We start from the raw sequence: 20,387 nt of genomic DNA, 5'->3' as shown, positions 1-20,387 counted from the left end.
AAATAAACAAACAAATAAATAAATTTATAAAATACTGAACTAGCAAAGATTTGAAAGATTGTTTGGTCCCAGTATTGATTAGAGTTTTCAGAATTAGAAATTCTCATATACCATTTTTAGAAGACAATTTAGCAATCTCCAAAATTTAAAATGCACAAAATTGGATCCTGCACTTCTAGTACTAAGAATAATCTTCCATATGTTTATTGTAAAGATTTTTTTGGAGAATTGCTTTTGTAATGAAAACTTAGAAATCACTGATTTTGCCAACAATAGGAGACTGGTTAAATAATACATGATACACATCCATATAATAAAATATTGTTGAGTCATTAAAAGAAATGAGGGGGCTGTGTGTGTATGTGTGTGTGTGTGTCCAAATGGTCAAAGAAAATTTGAACAATTCCTTATGTAAGGGAAACTATAAATAGAAAACATCAATGTTACATATATTAAAATTAATAGTAGTTATGTCTATCAATGGGAACTATATACATGGGTAAGTCATAAAAAAGGGATGCATAACCTTTGTAATATTCTGTACTGTTAAAAAGTTTTTTTAAAAACATTATTTCTAATTTAAACAGTCATTAAATTTTTATTTTGTAAGGCCAAGTTTCAATGACATCAACTTCATCCATGGAAGTCTTCCATAAATATTCCAGACAGAAAGAGTCCCTGTCTCCTGTAAATATTTTGGTAAATATTTATATTTCTCACATTATATTGCTCATTGTTTTGTTTGCTTAGTTTGACTTACATCTCCTACTATAGTAAAAGTCCTTGGTAATAGGGCTCAGATCTTATAGTAGATATGAATATTATCTGTCATCTATTATCCATCTATCTATCTGTACCTATCTATCTATCTATCTATCTATCTATCCATCCATCTTCACATCCATACTGTCTTTCCACATAGTACAAACTGATTGCATAAAAATTCCTTCACCTTTGAATCAATGCCCTTTTTTCTTAGTTTACTCAATCAGCTTAATTATTCATTCTAAAAAAATATTATTTATGGTACCCTGCTTGGAATGTTCTTCCATATCATCCATCCATTCAAACTGTCTCAGATTTTATCCTTCAAAACCATACTCAGTTTTTCTGAATGTTTAGTTATTTGAATATTTGGAAGGTTCATCACTTATTTTTACTTTTACGGCATTTAGAAGGTGTTTTAATATATTTTTGTCTTTTACTGAACATTGATCCAATCTTTTTCTTTATTTAGAGCCTGCTTTTGAAAATAAAACCCCATGCATTTTTGTCTCTCTTAAAATGGAATCTCCTAGTGGGAGATCATTTTATTACGTATTTTGTAAAGTCTTAAGAAAAAGAGTTTGGTGGATTTTGTAGATGGAAGTTGGATTCTGTGGGTGGATTTTGCCATTTACAAGATTACAGATATAAAATAAAGGGGAAATACTGAAGAATCTTTATTATACAAGCCAAACTTGCTATGAGAAGAAAGCAGATGCCCAAGATGGCCTTATGTATGCCCTATCAGTAAACAGGTTGCAAAACGCCAACATAAAGGTTGTCCCTATTGTAGGAAATCTCTTTTGTAACTCACATTGGTCAACAAAGTAGCCTAAATAAAAGATCATGTTAACAGGTGAACTAACCAGAAGCAATCACATGAATAGTCTTGTCCTTACTAGCTTATTTTTTGTTTTGTTTTCTAAAGTCATAAACATCTTACCTGTTTATTAGGGCAGATCCTTTTTAACAGGATGCTATCTAGAGGCAACATTTAAACAATAGATGGGAATTACTGAGGGGAAATGATTTGGGGGCTTGGAGAGAGCAGAGACGAACATCTTCAAGATGGGATTGGCAAGTTGGCTTCCCGCAATTTAATGAAAATATCTGCATAGGTCAAACCCCGTCTTTGATTTGAGCTAAATGGATTTCCTTTGGTGGCGATAGAAGAAAGAGGAGGCAAATGATGAAACAGAAATTACATGCCCTAACCTCCCCAGAAATACCGTAGGCTTGTGTCTATAACTATACGCGGGGCTCTATGGAGTCCCAGAATGAAAAAGAACTCTGTGTCTACATTCTATTTCTGTCCTTACAAATTCCTGATTTTTTTTTTTTGCAGCTATCTAAGAAAAATTTGATATTGTTGTTGTCTAAGCACATTTAAACTTCAGCTGAAATAACTGCCAAGTGATTCATGCCTATGTAGGTGAATATAACGATTGTATCTGGAGCCCCAGCGCACCATTTTCATTTCACTTTAAATAAAAAACAAAATGTATCTATGTCAGTCAGTGCCCTTCTCCTGTACTCAGAGGTATCAAACAGGCTACAATTATGATTGTGAAATGATTGTGTCACACTGGAGGAAGGTTTATTGCTTTTGAGTCTGCTAGGCAGTAACACATTCTGTTTCATATTACTCTTTATATCATTGTTTGGCTGTGACTAGAATAATCAAATGCCATCAAATGCTGTCAAATTCAATTTACAGTATTTTTCATTGAAGCGGGCTTTCTGCATTATATTTCTTGTTTTCCCTCTCTATAGCTGCCATGGAATAGTCACTGTAATCATGAGCATTATTTACAAAACCAACAGAGAGAAGCCTCTTCCTGGTCTATAACAGATACTTTATTTCCCTTTATTCAGAATAGGAATTTGATGTGCTTTTCTCATACAATTAGCATTGAGTAGATGAAAGAAAACTATTCCAAAGATGGGCATTGTAAAGGCTGCACTAATGTGTTTAATGTAAAATGTAAATTCACATTAGCCATTTTTACATGTTCATGTGTATTTGAATCAGAAATATTATTCTTCAAATTAATGTTTGCTGAGAAGAAAACATTTGGCTTGCTCATTTATGGCAATGTGATTTACAAAACCAGAAATGCAGTAATACTTTCTCCCTTCATAATTTTCCTTACATTCCCATAGCTGAAGATTGGTCTGAATGAAAGGGTTTCAATATCTGAAGTTGTAAGACGAGCCTAAACTAAGTTTCACGATGTGTCCAGGGTGTAGGACTAAACAAGGGAAGACATGAAGCTGCAGGAGAGACTAACAAAGGATGCTGAAGTGGGATGAGGATCTGAGAAAAAAATGTGTTGGGCTTTGTATGCCTGATTTAAATAGATGGCTTTTGGAATGGGGTTTTCAGCTGCAAATTTTTTGTCTGCCGGTGTCTTTCTTAGAAAGTGTCTTTTCCATCTCAGTGCTATGATCTGAACGATTGTGTTTCCCCCAAATTCATATGATGAAATCCTAACTTCCAAGGGGATGGTATTAGGAGGTGGGGCCTTTAGGAGGTGATTAGGTCATGAGGGTGGGGCCCTCATGAATGGGATTAGTGCCCTTATAAAAGAGACCCCACACGGCCCCTGCTGCTTCTGCCATGTGAGGACACAGTGAGAAGATGGCCATCTGTGAGCCAGGAAGTGGGCCCTCACCATACAGTAAATCTGCCAGCACCTTGATCTTGGACTTCTCAGAATCCAGAACTGTGAGAAATTAATGTTTGTTGTTTATAAACCACACAATTTATGGTATTTCTGTTATAACAGCCTGAATAGCAAACTCTCAGTTGAGAGGTTCTCTGGTCCCTTTCCTCTGTTTTTGTTTTACTTTCTCCTTTCTTGCTCTCTCTCTTCCTCCCTCTCCCTCCATCTCTCCCTGTCTGTCTCTTTCTCTCTTTCCTCTTTCTCCTCATTATATATTTGAAGAAAACATTAATTTAAAACTATGTCCATGCTGATCAAATGAAAACTGGATCAAGTAGCACAATACCCTTCAAACCAAAATGCCCATGGAACCACCATCTCTCTCTCTCTCTCTTTCTTTCTTTCTCCCCCTCTCATTCTCACTCTCACTCTCCTCACTTTTTCTCCTTCTCTTCCCCTCCCTTCTCTCTTTTCTTCCTTTTAGGTGGTTACACTTAATTAACTCTGTATCATGGTGAAAAGAAGCTGCATTAACACCATCTAGCCAGGTGAGTGGAAACCTCAAAACAGAAGGGGAACTGCAAAGTGAAAAGTGTCATCTTTTAAGGATGAGAAAAAGCCTTTCCAATCTCCACATACTAGGTGGTGAGATATAATTAGAATTTTTGTCCTAGACCTGGTTCTTCCTCTGGAATGAGTATGTCTCTTGGTCAATGAACCTCCAGAGGACAGCTCTACCCTTCTATCAAAGGTAAGGCTTCTTGGGCTATGAGGTCTCATCTTTCAAAGAGGGCTCAAACAAAAATGTTACATGGTAGTTGTGGCTTTTTTCCTTGGATAATGTGTAGAAGTTTCCAATACCAATTTTAGTTTCTAGTAGGTGCTTCAAAACACATGAATTCCCATCAATTCTCTTATGGAAATAGAAAATGTATTTGATTCTACAGTCCTGGAATAGTACACATTCTTAAATAATCAACAATAACAGTAATAGTCAATGTTACCTGTGAATAAAGTAGTTGATGATGACTCCATTTGGTTTTTTAGGTGGCGTCCATTTAACCATTATGCAAGCTGATCCCAGTGCCTTAAGAACAGGAGAATTTAGATCCATGGGGAATCCTTCAGCTGTTTTGACAAATATCCTACTGCTAACTCCACAACCTCCTTGAAAAAAAAGAAACCCAAGACTTTAATAACTTGTCAAGCAGCGAAAAGAATTATATGTACATATAGAAGGGTACGAATATCATGACAATCATTTTATCTGAAATTTAGTATACACACAAATTTTGTAAACATACTTTAGACTAGTATTTAAATCTCTTCAGGATTTGAACATTTAAATAAGGAATCACTTTTGGGAAATCCATTAATTTGGGATTTGGGAAATGGATTTGGGAAATCCATTAATTAACCACATTTTTTACACAGGCATAGACAATAAAGCTTATGCTTGTCTGAACTGAGGTTTCTCTAATTTACTGCAGTTATTCTAGCCAGAAAGTGAAAATGTGCTTCAATTTCGTAACTGTATATGTGACCTGAACATCATGTATGCTCTTAATAGTATCTTATTTTTGCTAATATTTAAAAATAATGATTGTTCCCTCAACACACAAAAGTCAAACAATGAATTTCAAGGATATTGTTTCTTCACAGCATAGCTTTAGGGACACAGAGAGGCAGAAGTTGATTTTTGCATTTAAATCAAGAAAACCTTAATTTAAAGCTATTTCCATGTGGATTAGCTGAAGAGTGGATCAGGTAAAGCAATACTCTTCACACAAAATGTCTGAGTCTGGTTTGTAGAGACAAGTGGGCAAACTGACTCAATTTCAGAGATGAAGCATAGGAAAATCGCAGACCCCCTAGTCCTAACCAACTCTACGGGAAATAGTACTCATTTGGAAACAGAAGTTCCTAAGGACAGGAGTTTCATGTTGAGTATAAGGTTGGTAAATTTCTTTAATCTAAGGTGAAGCAACTTGTTTTGAGTTATACTTCTTCTCTCTTAGCAGTTGGGTGTTACATATTATATAACACCTGGAGGTATCTAGGAAGTGAGAGAGGCTCTTCCTTAAGACCACACAGATAGATGACGACTTCATTGACCACTAGCCTAAGCCATGACACTCAAGGTGACAGGTTAGGTACACGAGACAGGTATCAGGGAAGCACTGTAAAATATGTTGATTCATTTGAGTGTAACTCAACTTCTAAATAATGTCTCCCTTCCTACTCTCCCACCCCTAAATAAAACTGAAATAGAACCAAGGTGAGTACATTTCCTATGAGATTTTTGTAATGCCTATTTTGTTTTATATTACCAATGATTATTGTATGTGCTCTAGGTGCTTTTCTTTTAAAGGGCCTTATAAAACAAGACTTTGGGGCTTCCCTGGTGGCACAGTGGTTGAGAGTCCGCCTGCCAATGCAGGGGATGCGGGTTCGTGCCCTGGTCTGGGAATATACCGCATGCCGCAGAGCGGCTGGGCCCGTGAGCCATGGCCGCTGAGCCTGCGCATCCGGAGCCTGTGCTCCGCAACGGGAGAGGCCACAACAGTGAGAGGCCAGCGTACCGCAAAAACCAACAACAACAACAAAAAACAAGACTTTGCAAAACCACCATTTTCCTATATTTAAATATTCATGATTTAATGTGCAGAAATGCATAATGCTTCACTCAATGCCAGGCTCTGATTTGTCTGGGTAGACAGTCCAGTACCAATAAGAAATGAAATGTTAGTCTTTGTATTTGAATTGAGAATCTCTTCCTTTTTAAGGAATTTATTTTTAAATAAAATACTTTTAAATAAAAAAAACCCTGGACGAGTGGCTGAAAGACTTTCACCATTTTGACATGCTTGTATCCTTGTCTCATACTGTGTGGATGGAGTCAAATTTTCCAGAAGGATGGACTGATGATGACCAGCAGAGAAGATCAGAGGTGCTACACTTCCAGCGTTGAGTAAGACATTGTACTCCACAGGTATTTTGGGGGTGAGGATCCCTTTAAAGAGAGAGAGAATAAAAACATGTATGTCTGTTTGGTCAACAAATGTTCCTCTTTTTTTTAAAAAATGTTCCTCTTTTAAGAAAAATGTATGTTTCAAAATTTTAAACTTAAATGTGTACTATTGCTTAATATAGTGATTAATAACTGCATGAAACTTAAGTTGGAAAATATTAGAATGCCTATTCCAAAACTAAGAAATGTTTATCACCCATTTTTGAAAACAAATGAAATACAATAATTCTCTTCAAAGATATACTCTACGGGCAAATAAAAACGGAAGCATATTTCAAGGCAAATAAATACAAGGCAATTAGAAATGGGCATATATTTTTCCTAGGCTTACTTACTCTTAAAGTACATAAAAAACCCCACCAGTTTTGCTTGTGACAGTAATTTTTCTGTAGGCATTGTGTATGTATCTCATCTGACACGGATCCCTGACATAATAGCCCATAAAGTATCCAAATCATAGTCTACCTAGAGAATTCCCAGTGCATTAATTATTGAGTCAGGACAGTCTACTCTGTCAGTGAGACTTACGGACCTAAGTGTATATGAAGTTTGGGTTCAAAAGCTGTCATTTTTCACAATGCCTCCTAAAGAAAGAAGGTCCTGTCAGTTTAGCCTCTTTACAATCTATTCATAGAATTAAGTGCCTGTAAGTTTTATTTGGCCATGAACAACACACACACTTTCTTAAGGAGAGATTATAAGCCTTGAATGAAGAATATATTGAAACTTTAGGCCCACTAAAGTTTCTCATTGATCTGACAGCTTCTAACATGTGGGCTTCCTTACTTACCTTTGTAATGCTTAAGTAAGTTTCTTTGCTACAGAAACAAGGAAATCTACAGCACAGGACTAAAGAATGAGGTCTAAAGAATGAAATGTGGTTTTGCTTTTTGTAGCTACAGCTCCAATGTATGAGGGGCAGAAGACCTAGCAAATACCAGAGGTGTTCAGTATTTTGTGTAGGATAGATGAAACCAAGGATCTTCACCAGAAGGACTCATCAATCATTTCCTTTGGAAAGGTGCTAGATGGTGCTGAATTTGGCAACCCAGGCTGAGAATTTTAATTTTAAATTTAGAGCATCCTAATGAAACTGTTGCTTTTGTCCTTACAGCTTAACTTACTGTTATTCTATCATCGATTCCTAAATTCTTCTCTCTGGCTTTATACCCTTCCTCGTGTTCCAGATTTGTATTTTGAACAGCCTCCTTCCCAGAGACCTCAATCTTAACAGGTCCAAAAAAGAATTACACTATTTTCCACTCCCAAACCTGTTATTCTTCTTTGGTTTCCTCTCTCCATTTCCCTATGCTGGAGGCCTTGGAGTAAGACCCTTAGAGTAGACCCTACCTTCTTCACTCTCAAGCTCAAGTGACAAGTATATTCTATCATTTGTTTCTTCAAGAAGTTTGGGTTTTATATATAATCAGTGAACAATGGATTGAAAACATGTGAGCCAGGAAGTAGGGTTACCAGTTGGAAAGCGGTTGCATGGTTGTAGCAATAACAAAACAAGAACAGCATTTCACTACATTCCTGTCTTATGCCAGGCAACATACATTATCTCATTTCACATCACTAGAATGTCAACTTCATACAGCTGGGGACTTTGTTCTTCTCTTGAAGGTAGTTTCAGTGCTTAGATTTTAGTACAGAGCGGTAGCTCAAATGTTGATTGAATGAATGAATGAAACCACAGGACAATACTGTAAGGTAAATATCACTACCATTTTTTAAAATGAGAAAACCAAGGGCCAGAGGAGAAACCTGTTGCAGATATCACACAGATTAATTGGGGTGGTCAGACTTGAACTCAGGCTCATTTGATACCAAAGCTTATCTCTATATTTATGCTGTCTCTTGATAATAAAGACTTGGATTAGGACAATCGGGGGAAAAAGTGAAAGGATAATTTTGAGAGAACACGTATAGACAGGCAGAACAGGTCTTGGACACTGATTAGATACAGCGAAAAAAGTGATGGAGGAATTAGAATGACCACTGATGGAATGAAATTATAGGTAAATATTTAAAGTTCTGAAGAGCAGGTTTCCCAAACCAGGATACACATGCCCTGGACATTTGTGGACTTTTGTCCAAGTATTTTTGGAGACAAGGACAAACATGCCCTCTTTCCCAAAATCAATTTGACTTGTAAAATTTGTGAAATACACAACTCCCCTGCCCAAGCTAGGGAAAACCAGCAGAATCCCACTATCCCTTGTTCACAAAAATTGGGTGTGGATTTTTCTCCCTAAAAAGCACAAGACTAGGAAATTTTATGTGTAGTGAGTGATGGGAACTTTCTCTACTCAGTTTTTTTTAACTCTATCGTCACTTCAGAGTGAACTGTACACCAGCCGAAAACGTTTATGCAGACATAACCAGTGTGTTGAACAAGTACAGATATTATTCGCGGTGCAGTCAAAACACAATTTAATTTTTGTCACTTACTATTGCTTTAAAATGAATTTGTTATGTGTAATCTTCCTCAGACATGGGATGAGAAGTTGGCTAGGACCACGATGCTTCTGCTTAGTGTCAGGTAATAGACAATTCTATATTATTTTTTTCAGATATCACAACAAAGATTAATATGTACAAAATTTAAGTAAATTCATTTTCTCTTTAATGGTATAGTGAGTACATGTAATGAGCTCATTTAGAAGATATTCTTCAAGGCTTAATTCTCAACTGCAAGACAAAACTGGGAATGTTTTTTACTGCTCCCAACAAGACTGCTATAATTACGAAGTTTGAGAGTTGTATGAAGGGGGTTGATTACAGAGAGCGTTGGAGACTCTGAATTTATTAATAGGTGAGGAAAACTTAAGTACTGTATTAGAGGTAAAATAAAGAGCAATATAATCAGGTTTTTTTTTTCCCCCCCACTAAAGATGTTCTTTGGGGAGAATTGCTCGAGGTAGTAAAAGAGATTGAAGAGTGAATCAGTACCCTCTTGGTTTGCAATTTGACCTTTCACAGCAGGAAGATATGCTTATGGGAATATCCATCCAGAGTATCTTGGTATGTCACAGCATCCCACCTCAGATTTGGGCATTTCTCCTTATCGTTACCCTGACATAGTCTATAAAGCAGTGGGAAGAAAAGGTTGCTGTTTGTACACACATATATATGATGAAATGAAGAGAGGAAGAATTGCCTGGACAGTGGGGTCGGCTTTCTTCAGATTGACTTAATATCCTGAAATAGAACAGCATACCATGCTTTAACTAAAGAGATTAATAGAAAATGTACCCCTGAATGATAAATTATACAATACATTATTGGGGGATGGAGACAAACACATTGGAATTCAATGCCAAATTTGCATGAATTTTTAAGATAAAAAGCAAGACCTTAAAAAAGTTGCAAGGTTATGGTGATTGCTTCAGGTTTTTTCCAAACCTCCTGGGACTGCATGTTCATTCTGTCTTCTCTGATCTTAGGGTAGAACTTGTAGAAAAGTTTGACAAACACACATTTGAAAAACATGCCATGAGTCTTGAACTAGATAAACCACAGAATGGAGTCAGATCAAATCCCTCTTCTGCCTGCATTTGTCCCTGGTAAATTACCCACCCTCTACGGATGCCAGTCTCTTCAGCTGTAAAATGATGACACTAATAGCCACATCTTAAAGTGATGAAAGGATTAAATTAAAAAATTTATGTAAAGCATTTTAGGTCATTACTGCAAATAGAAAGTACTGAATAAATGACAGACATCTCCACAAAAGGAAATGGAACGAAATGCAAAAAACCCCCCAAAAACCCACAGTTATGACACTGTTTTCATGTGCCTTCTAACACTTCTGAACCCATCTTTATATAAAGCTGCTATTCTAATTACAATTACAGCAATGCTATATTGAATCAAGTAAATATCTTTATAACTATCTTGTTATGCTAGTTTTATTTTTTACATATACTTGGATGTGGTCAACTTGTCTTCCTGTAACGATATCCTCGTCTTTATTCTCAGAAGTAATTTAGAGTGGTCTTCCCTTTGATTTGCCTGAGGTTGCACCTCATTATATGTCTTTAGTCTGTACCTACTGGTCTGCTTCCAGTAACTTCTCTGCTTAAAAGGACAGGACTCCTAGGAGGTCAGGAAACAAAACTGTACTTCCACCACATCTCAAATATAGACATAATCTTTATCATGGCTGGTCAAAGCATGAACCCAGAAAAGGCAATTTTCCACATCTTGGTTAATAAATGTCCTTTATATACACCTATGAGGTGTTGAAACAGAAAACGCTCCTTGAAGCTGTGAACATGTCAAGCACTGACACGCATTTATTTAGGAAGAGGGCCCCCTCCACTGTCATACTTTATAGGACAGTGACATGAAAGCCTCCTGTGTTCCTGCAAACCCTAGACCATCTGCAATGAGTCTGAAACGACCTAGCCCCCTGGTATTCTGATGACTAAATGAAATGAAATGGGCATATTTGTTAAAGTCAGCTGGCAAGCCACACGACTTGGTGAGTTCCTGAGTTCATAAATTTATGTCAGAGCAAGACGAGCAGTGGAAACTCACGTGAACCAATTTACCCGAAGTGCAAATGGCAGTTTTGTTATTTGGTGTCAAAGTTACCAGTTGCACGATGACAAGCTGCCATAACACATTTTCCTGTTCGCTAAAGAACAAGGATTTCGTTGGTTAATATTCCTGGCGAGGCTCCTTTTCATAATTTACAACAACTAGATGCTGATAGGTTATTTAACATTTATGAAGTTAAGATGTAATCAGAAAAACCCTGATTATCTTTACAAATAAAAAAGTTAAATTATTCAACTTTTTTTTCCTCTGTGGCTTCATTTCACAGCAGGTGCATACTTCACAATGGGACAAGTCAATCAAATAAAGCTTTTCTAAAATCTTTTTTTAGGAGCTGGAACAAGAACGATTCTAAGAGGAAAACTATTAATTCGGTTTGATAGCCACGCTTGCTTCAAACCACGGGCTGTGCTTCACAGGCTATGCTTTTAACAAATTAGCCCAATGTCTCCTTTGTAGAGATAGGGGTATCTTGGTTATGTCCTTTGGGGGCCATGGAAGTGAAACCAGACCCTCTTGAACACACATCCATACCAACTGTATGGAAATTTTACGTAGTTTGTATAATAGTTATCATTTTATGCCTCTTCTACCCAACTAGATGGTAGGGTTCTTGACAAGAAGGACGATGCCTCATTCATTCTTCTTTTTAACTCTCAAAATGTCGCATCGTGCCTCACTCCTGAGAGGGTCCCAGTAAACATTTTCACGTTTGTTAAAATGAACAGATGAATCGATCCACTCAAACGTAAATGAATTACATCCTTTGAAATTTTAAGCTGCAAACAAAATGATTCTACTGGGTTACGGGATGAACTGCCCTTGAACTACTTTGTCCTCATTTACGTTTGCTGTATCTATGGCCATTTTTCTTTTTTTAAGTTTTGAACTGGATCATAGTACAATGCAGAAAAAAAAATCATTTGCTTTATGTACTGTTTAGTGAAAAAATATAGTACAGTGGGTTTGCTCATAGAATTTGGAGTCAGATTCATTGTGGGTTGGCTCTGACACCTATGTGATGAATCACCTAGAGAAAAAAGCTTTTAGCATCGAAATTGACTTTTCTCATTAGCAACACAGGGAGAACATTGGATGTACTACACGTTGTTATGAACATTAAATAGACATGTGTTAATCTCTTGGAAAATGCCTAGCACATATTAGAACTCAACAAGGTGAGATACATTTATTAAACACCCAAAGCAAAGACAACAAAAGCAAAAATACTCAGATGGGACTACGTCAAACTAAAGAGCTTCTGCACAGCAAAGAATGAATAGAATCAATAGAATGAAAAGACCACGTATGGAATGGGAGAAAATATTTGCAAACCACATATCTGATGAAGGATTAAATATCTAAAGTATACAAGGAAGCCCTACAATGCAATAGCAAAAAAAAAAAAAAAAAAAAAAAATCCAATTGAAAAATGGACAAAGGACCTAAAAATACATTTTTCCGAGGAAGATATACAAACAACCAACAGGTACATGAAAAGATGCTCACTATCAATAATCATCAAGTAAATGCAAATCAAAACCACAGTGAGATATCATTTCACACCTGTTAGGATCCCTATTACCAAAAAGACGAGATAAATGCTGATGAGAATGTGAGAAAAAAGAACCCTTGTATATCACTGTTGGGAATGTAAACTGGTACAGGCACTATGGAAAGCAGTATGGAGGTTCCTCAAAAAATTAAAAGTAGAACTACAATATGATCCATCAATTCTACTTCTGGATATGTATCCAAAGGAAATGAAATCATTATCTCAAAGAGATAGCTGCATGCCTATGTTCACTGCAGCATTATTCACAATAGTCAAGGATTAGAAACAACTAATGTCCTAAATGTCCATTAATGGATGACTGGATAAAGAAAATGTGATATATATACAACGCACTGTTGTTCAACCTTAAAAAAGATGGAAATCCTGCCATTTGCTACAACATGGATGAACCTAGAGGGCATTGTGTTAAGTGAAACAGACAGAAAGACAAATACCTAATGGTATCGTTTATATATGGAATCATTAAAAAAAAAGTTGAACTCATAGAAACAGTAAATGCTGGTTGTCAGGGGCTGAGAGAATGGGGGAAATAGGGAGAGGTTGGTAAAAGGGTGCAAACTTTCAGTTATAAGATGAATAAGGTCTGAGGATCTATTGTATAACACGGTGACTATAGTAAAGAAAAGAAAAAAGAGGAAATATATGAGATGATGAATGTGTTAATTAAATCAATGGTGGGAATCCCTTCACAATATATACGTGTATCAAGTGATCATGTTATACACTTTAAATATATCACCATTCTATCTGTCAATTATACCTCAGTAAAAGTGAAAAGATAAGTGAAGTAATGTAATATGCAAAATAAACTACAAATCATTGAAATGAGTTTTACATTTTCTTCTGAAACTCACCACTACTTGTCACTTGGCTATTATCCTTATAAGAAACCCGAAACAATTACCAATGTTGAATCATCCCAATTAATGCAACATGAATTCTTTAAAAAGCTTAATGCCAATTTTGACTTTAAATGGATAGTATCTGATGTAATACACTGCAGTTGATGAGTTCACTGAACACCAAGATGCTTAATGTCTACCCGCAGGCCATATTGTGGCTAGCTACCCTTTAATCAAAACTTGATTAATAAAAATCATTTATATTCCTAAGCAATATTAATTTAAATGATTTCTCAGTAGAAGAATTGTTGCCAATTCTTTTCTTTAATGGACTAAGAGATAAATGTGGCAGGAAAAGCACCATTATTTCAATATTATGCATTAAGCCTAAATAACTCACCATCTTTAGTGAGAAAAAGCGGGTGTTGAATCCAATGATATTGTTAATTAGAAGATGATTAAGGGCTAGGATAGATCAAAACAGAGTCGTCATCTTGATAAATTAGAAAGTCCCATTATTACCTTCAGAGTTTAAATAATTTTGAATGTTTGGATTCTGAAATGGCAGGGATGCCTATCTCCATTCTTACTCTGAGTAAACCACTTACGTCCCATGAAGTATTTTCTTTTTCATTTTTCTATACATTTTCAACCACTAAGGTAGCATATATCCTTTTTTCTCTTTAATATGAATGTGTAAATTCTGACCCAAGGTTCAGAGCTTGTAAAAGGTGAGAAGAAATGTTTAGGAATAAACTAATCTGGTTTACGTTGTCTGTAGATTCAAATAAGAACAGCCAGCATATACCCAGTGCCCACTGAATGTGGGCTTCTATAGGAAATCAAGTGTTTGAATAATTTTAAACAGCAGAAAATCCAAAATTTATTTATATTTGCCTGAATGATAAAGTTTAGAAGCTTACTCAACATTTTTGTTCCTTTAATACTTTAGCAAACATTTTATAAGGACATGTTGCTTGTGTATCATCTGATTTGAAAGTACAAATGATGTACAGAAGAGCGGAAATCTTGTTTTTTTTTTAGTTCGGAGAGTTTTGATAATCTTACCGCTAACTTTTGTCAAGTAATAATGAGAGAAAGTAAACCAGGATTTACTTGGGAGGTAAAAGACAGTCTACAAGGGGCTTAAAATAGTCTTTGAATAATCTCTCTGTAGTTATTTGAGAAATGACTCTTTTCCTTTCCCACCTAATTAAAATCTTCCTGGACCTGGAATCTAGTTTTGCTAAGTCACGTCTACTCTTTCTGCACTTCTAGATGGGTCAGTAATGGCTTCTGGTTACTAGTTCCCTCACGCCTCAGGAGATAACTATTGCCAGGTAGATATTTTCCCTTCAGGGGCTCGTCATTTTCCACCATTAATTCTTCTGGTCTTGACACGCCCCACACAAAAAATTTTCTCCCCAAATCGTTTGGTTTTCCCCAACACCTAGCTCTGCTTCTTGGCCCTCTAGGCTACTATTTCAGAAAACCTAGTTGCTCTATCGTAAATCTAAAAGACTTTGGGCAATAAATGGAAAGTATGATTTGGATTTAAGAGTTAAGCCAAAGACAGGAAGGAACTGCTCTTATAAGGCAGCAGAAGAGCGCAGACATGAATTTGAATTCAGGCTGTGTGACCTTGAGTAAATTATATTACTTCTTCAAGATTCAAGTTTCTTATCTTAATATTTTGATAATGATATTACTTGTCTACCATGGTTTGCATGAGAATTAACTGCAGTAAGGCAGGGAAAGTGCTTATCAAATTGTTTGGCACATACTAGGAATTTAAAAAATGGCAAATATACACAAGTAATGTTAATGAATATATGATATTTATCACAATTTCCCTTCCCCTGAATATTCTCATATACTCTCTGGCCTGAACCCCTTTTACTAACAGGATTTATAAACAATAAGGCAATTTATAGATAACACTGATCATTAACAATGTGTAAACTGAAAGCCCACATAATTGCACGGGTCATTTTCTGTTGCCAGGCAACCACAGAGATAGTTTTCTCCCAGCAACTTACCTGTGTAAGGTCACTCTGTCCTTACTGACCACGAAACAAAATACGTGTGAAAAACAATCAGTTAACCACTATTTTGGCTTTGGACATTCAAGGGAAACTGGTTTGATCTGCATTTTCAGAGATTTATTGTAACTGACCACTTTTGACCACCCATGATGTGGGTGATCCATGGTTACTAAACTTGGAGCACATCAGTGTCATCTGCCGAACTTAACTCTAGCCCAGGACATTCTTATTCAGTAAACTTGGGGTTGAGAATCTGTCTTTGCACAAGCTTTCCAGGTGATCCTAATGTTCACTCAGGTTTGGGAACTACAGGTATGGACTGTTTTGTCCATTTTTCAGCTCTGTGTATGATATAATCACTTTGCAATGGCAGGAGGGTATGATGAATACCTAGAAAGCTCTCGACTGTCAGCAAATAAACAACCTCAAGTTATAACAAGTTTGTTTTCTTCCTGTTTAAAATATATATTTGTGACTATTCAGGAACAGAAAATGTTTTTATTATCCAAATCAAAACACAGCATGAGGCACTTTCCAATAAAATCAACTGTAGATTATACACAAGTCAAAATCATCTCCCTGTTTACTAAGTTCAAAATCCTTCTAGGCACCAGGAAAAAAGTTTAATTTAAGACTTTAATCTTTCCATATATTACAGGGTTTCTGTCATGGAGTTTGTGCATCTGAAACTAAAAGATTGACAGGCCTGGATATTATGGATTTATTAACCGCTGGTTACATGGTCAGAGCTAGTGTGTAAAGCATTTCTACAATATCCCTTAGGCTGGACGGGAATGAACAATTTCTACAAAATTGAGGTAGACAAGAGTTAAGGTGACATTAAAAAAGCAAAACTTATGCCTTATTTCACAATGATCCTTTTCTAAATAGAAACGTTATACTTTAAACATGAAAATATGATATTGAACTCAAAGAAAAAAAATGACAAAATTCTGGGAAATTTGAAAGAAATCTTAAAAATTTACAAACCCAATCTTGCAATATGCAGTTTTATGATTTTGAAAGTGGAGGCCTTGGGACCTAGAAGATTTTGGGGCAAATACATATTTATTTATTTAACATCTTTATTGGAGTATAATTGCTTTACAATGTGTGTTACTTTCTGCTTTATAACAAAGTGAATCAGCTATACATATGCATATATCCCCATATCTCCTCCCTCTTGCGTCACCCTCCCACCCTCCCTATCCCACCCCTATATGTGGACACAAAGAAGCAAGCTGATCTCCCTGTGCTATGTGGCTGCTTCCCACTAGCTATCTACCTTATGTTTGGTAGTGTATATATGTCCATGCCACTCTCTCACTTCATCCCAGCTTACCCTTCCCTGTCTCCGCATCCTCAAGTCCATTCTCTACATCTACGTCTTTATTCCTGTCCTACCCCTAGGTTCTTCAGAACCATTTTTTTTCTTTTTTTTTTAGATTCCATATATATGTGTTAGCATACGGTATTTGTTTTTCTCTTTCTGACTTACTTCACTCTGTATGACAGTCTCTAGGTCCATCCACCTCACTACAAATAACTCAGTTTCATTTCTTTTTATGGCTAATATTCCATTGTATATATGTGCCACATCTCCTTTATCCATTCTTCTGTTGATGGACACTTAGGTTGCTTCCATGTCCTGGCTATTGTAAATAGAGCTGCAATGAACATTGTGGTACATGACACCTTTGAAATATGGTTTTCTCAGGGTATATGCCATGGGATTGCTGGGTCATATGGCAGTTCTATTGTTGGTTTCTTAAGGAACCTCCATACTGTTCTCCATAGTGGCTGTATCAATTTACATTCCCACCAACAGTGCAAGAGGGTTCCCTTTTCTCCACACCCTCTCCAGCATTTATTGTTTATAGATTTTTTGATGATGGCCATTCCGACTGGTGTGGGGTGATACCTCATTGTAGTTTTGATTTGCATTTCTCTAATGATTAGTGATGTGGAGCATCCTTTCATGTGTTTGTTGGCAGTCTGTATATCTTCTTTGGAGAAAAGTGTATTTAGGTCTTCTGCCCATTTATGGATGGGGTTGTTTTTTTTTTTTTTTTTTGATATTGAGCTGCATGAGCTGCTTGTAAATTTTGGAGACTAATCCTTTGTCAGTTGCTTCATTTGCAAATATTTTCTCCCATTTTGAGGGTTGTCTTTTTGTCTTGTTTATGGTTTCCTTTGCTGTGCAAAAGTTTTTAAGTTTAATTAGGTCCCATGTGTTTATTTTTATTTCCATTCTCTAGGAGGTGGGTCAAAAAGGATCTTGCTGTGATTTATGTCATAGTGTTCTGCCTACGTTTTCCTCTAAGAGTTTGATTGTGTCTGGCCTTACACTTAGGTCTTTAGTCCATTTTGAGATTATTTTTGTGTATGGTGTTAGGGAGTGTTCTAATTTCATTCTTTTACATGTAGCTGTCAAGTTTTCCGAGCACCACTTATTGAGGAGGCTGTCTTTTCTCCACTGTATATTCTTGCCTCCTTTGTCGTAAATTAGGTGCCCATATGTGCATGGGTTTATCTCTGGGCATTCTGTCCTGTACCATTGATCTATATATCTGGTTTTTGTGCCAGTACCATACTGTCTTGATTACTGTAGCTTTGTAGTATAGTCTGAAGTCAGGGAGCCTGATTCTTCCAGCTCCATTTTTCTTTCTCAGAATTGCTTTGGCTATTCATAGTCTTTTTTGTTTCCATATAAATTGTGAAATTTTTTGCTCTTGTTCTGTGAAAAATGCCATTGGTAGTTTGATAGGGATTGCATTGAATCTGTAGATTGCTTTGGGTAGTAGAGTCATTTTCACAATGTTGATTCTTCCAATCCAAGAAATGATATATCTCTCCATCTGTTTGTATCATCTTTAATTTCTTTCACCAGTGTCATATAGTTTTCTGCATACAGGTCTTTTGTCTCCTTAGGTAGGTTTATTCCTAGGTATTTTATTCTTTCTGTTGCAGTGGTAAATGGGAGTGTTTCCTTAATTTCTCTTTCAGATTTTCCATCAATAGTGTATAGGAATGCAAGAGATTTCTGTGTGTTAATTTTGTATCCTGCTACTTTACCAAATTCATTAATTAGCTCTAGTAGTTTTCTGGTAGCATCTTTAGGATTCTCTGTGTATAATATCATGTCATCTGCAAACAGTGACAGCTTTATTTCTTCTTTTCCAATTTGGATTCCTTTTATTTCTTTTTCTTCTCTGATTTCTTCTCTGATTGATTTTACAGATGGAGATAACTGAGACTCAAAGAAACTGACTTATTTAAAGTCAGCTAATAGCTGGCACAGAAATATGATATCGCTTATATGTGGAATATTAAAAAATGAACTTATTTACAAAACAGAAACAGAGTCACAGATGTAGAAAACAAACTTATATAGAAAAGAAACTTATGGGGAAAGGGCGGGGGAGGGATAAATTGGGAGATTGGGATTGACATACACACTACTATATATAAAACAGATAACTAATAAGAACCTACTGCATAGCACAGGGAACTCTACTCAATACTCTGTATGACCTACATGGGAAAAGAATCTAAAAAAGAGTGGATATATGTATATGTATAACTGATTCACTTTGCTGTACACCTAAAACTAACACAACATTGTTATAGTTGATAACACTGTATCAACTATACTCCAATAAAAAATTTTTTTAAAAAGAAAGATGTTTTCAAATCCTTACTAAGTGTGAAATCTTCGGATTAGCAATGACAATTTAGGTGTGTAATAATATGAAAATGACATGTAATTTGATAAACTAGGGGTCCCCAAACCCCAGGCTGCAGATGGTACCAGTCTGTGGCCTGTTAGGAACCAGGCTGCACAGCAGGAGGTGAGCGGTGGGCAAGCCAGTGAAGCTTCATCTGCCGCTCCCCATCGCTCGCATTACTGCCTGAACCATCCCCCACCCCATCCGTGGAAAAATTGTCTTCCACGAAACCGGTCCCTGGTGCCAAAAAGGCTGGGGACCTCTGTGATAAACCATGGAACTTCCTGGTCACTTGGCTAGAAAATCATCAACTTTGCGTATCACCCTGGATTTTCTTTATTGCTCTTTGCAAACTTGTATGGTAAAAGACCCTGGACTGAATCTGAGAAGTCTCCAGTCAATAGGCTGAATCTGGTCTCAGGCTGGCTCTGTGATGCCTCATTTTACTTTGTGGAGCAAAAATACCACGGTACTATAAGAATGCCAAGGAGAAATACGCTAAAAGGCTGCAAGTTGGCCATGCTCTTCCATGAAGGTAGAAATCAATTCCATAAAAGGATATGTAAGTTTGTATATTTTTCACAGCAGGAGATTTGTATTTATTCCTGTTAAAATTAAGAGCAGAGTTCAAGAACAGCTATGCTTCTAATACTGAGATCTGAATTATAGTACTTTATGACACATCCCAGCGCTATGGATTATTCTTTCTTGTTTTGTTTAATTTAATATGTTGCATGTTCATTTTAATACAAAGGTGGATGAAATCATTTATACTTTATATCTTAGAGCAACTTAAGTTTTTCTTTGCTTAGAAAGCTCTTCAGAGATTTTCTCCTGCAAATTTGTCCCCCAAAAGATCCTTTTTTTCTTTGATCTGAGATTATGACATCAGAAGGATGTTGGTTCATGAGAATTTAAGTTTTATATACTGGGTTGGCCAAAAAGTTCGTTCAGGTTTTTCCATACCATCTTACAGAAAACCCCGAACAAACTTTTTAGCCAATCCAATATTATGCCTTTATGTTATCTTTATGCCTAAATTACATGTTTTGACTGAGTTATGTGTTCAGTTCAATGCAAAATATGTCTGTTAATTATTTTATGGAATGGATCTGCTGATAGCCCAAATGACTGTTAACCAATTATTTTCAGTACCATGTTGAAATGT

General features: G+C 36.3%; 1 protein-coding gene across 1 annotated transcript in view; it reads right to left on the bottom strand.

Moving 5' to 3' along the window:
• USH2A (usherin) overlaps positions 1-20,387 on the bottom strand; it is a 779,248-nt gene that overhangs the window by 145,461 nt on the left and 613,400 nt on the right. The window contains exons 58-59 of the mRNA XM_060022310.1: positions 6,286-6,444; positions 4,436-4,598 (exon numbers count right to left, since the gene is read on the bottom strand). Of these exons, the coding sequence (XP_059878293.1) occupies positions 4,436-4,598; positions 6,286-6,444 (322 nt within the window). The remainder of the gene's footprint in view (positions 1-4,435; positions 4,599-6,285; positions 6,445-20,387) is intronic.

The sequence above is a fragment of the Delphinus delphis genome, chromosome 1, assembly GCF_949987515.2.
Source record: "Delphinus delphis chromosome 1, mDelDel1.2, whole genome shotgun sequence".
In the NCBI taxonomy this organism is placed as follows: Eukaryota; Metazoa; Chordata; class Mammalia; order Artiodactyla; family Delphinidae; genus Delphinus; species Delphinus delphis.
The sequence above is the reverse complement of the archived record's forward strand: the minus strand, read 5'-3'. Positions and strand labels throughout refer to the sequence as shown.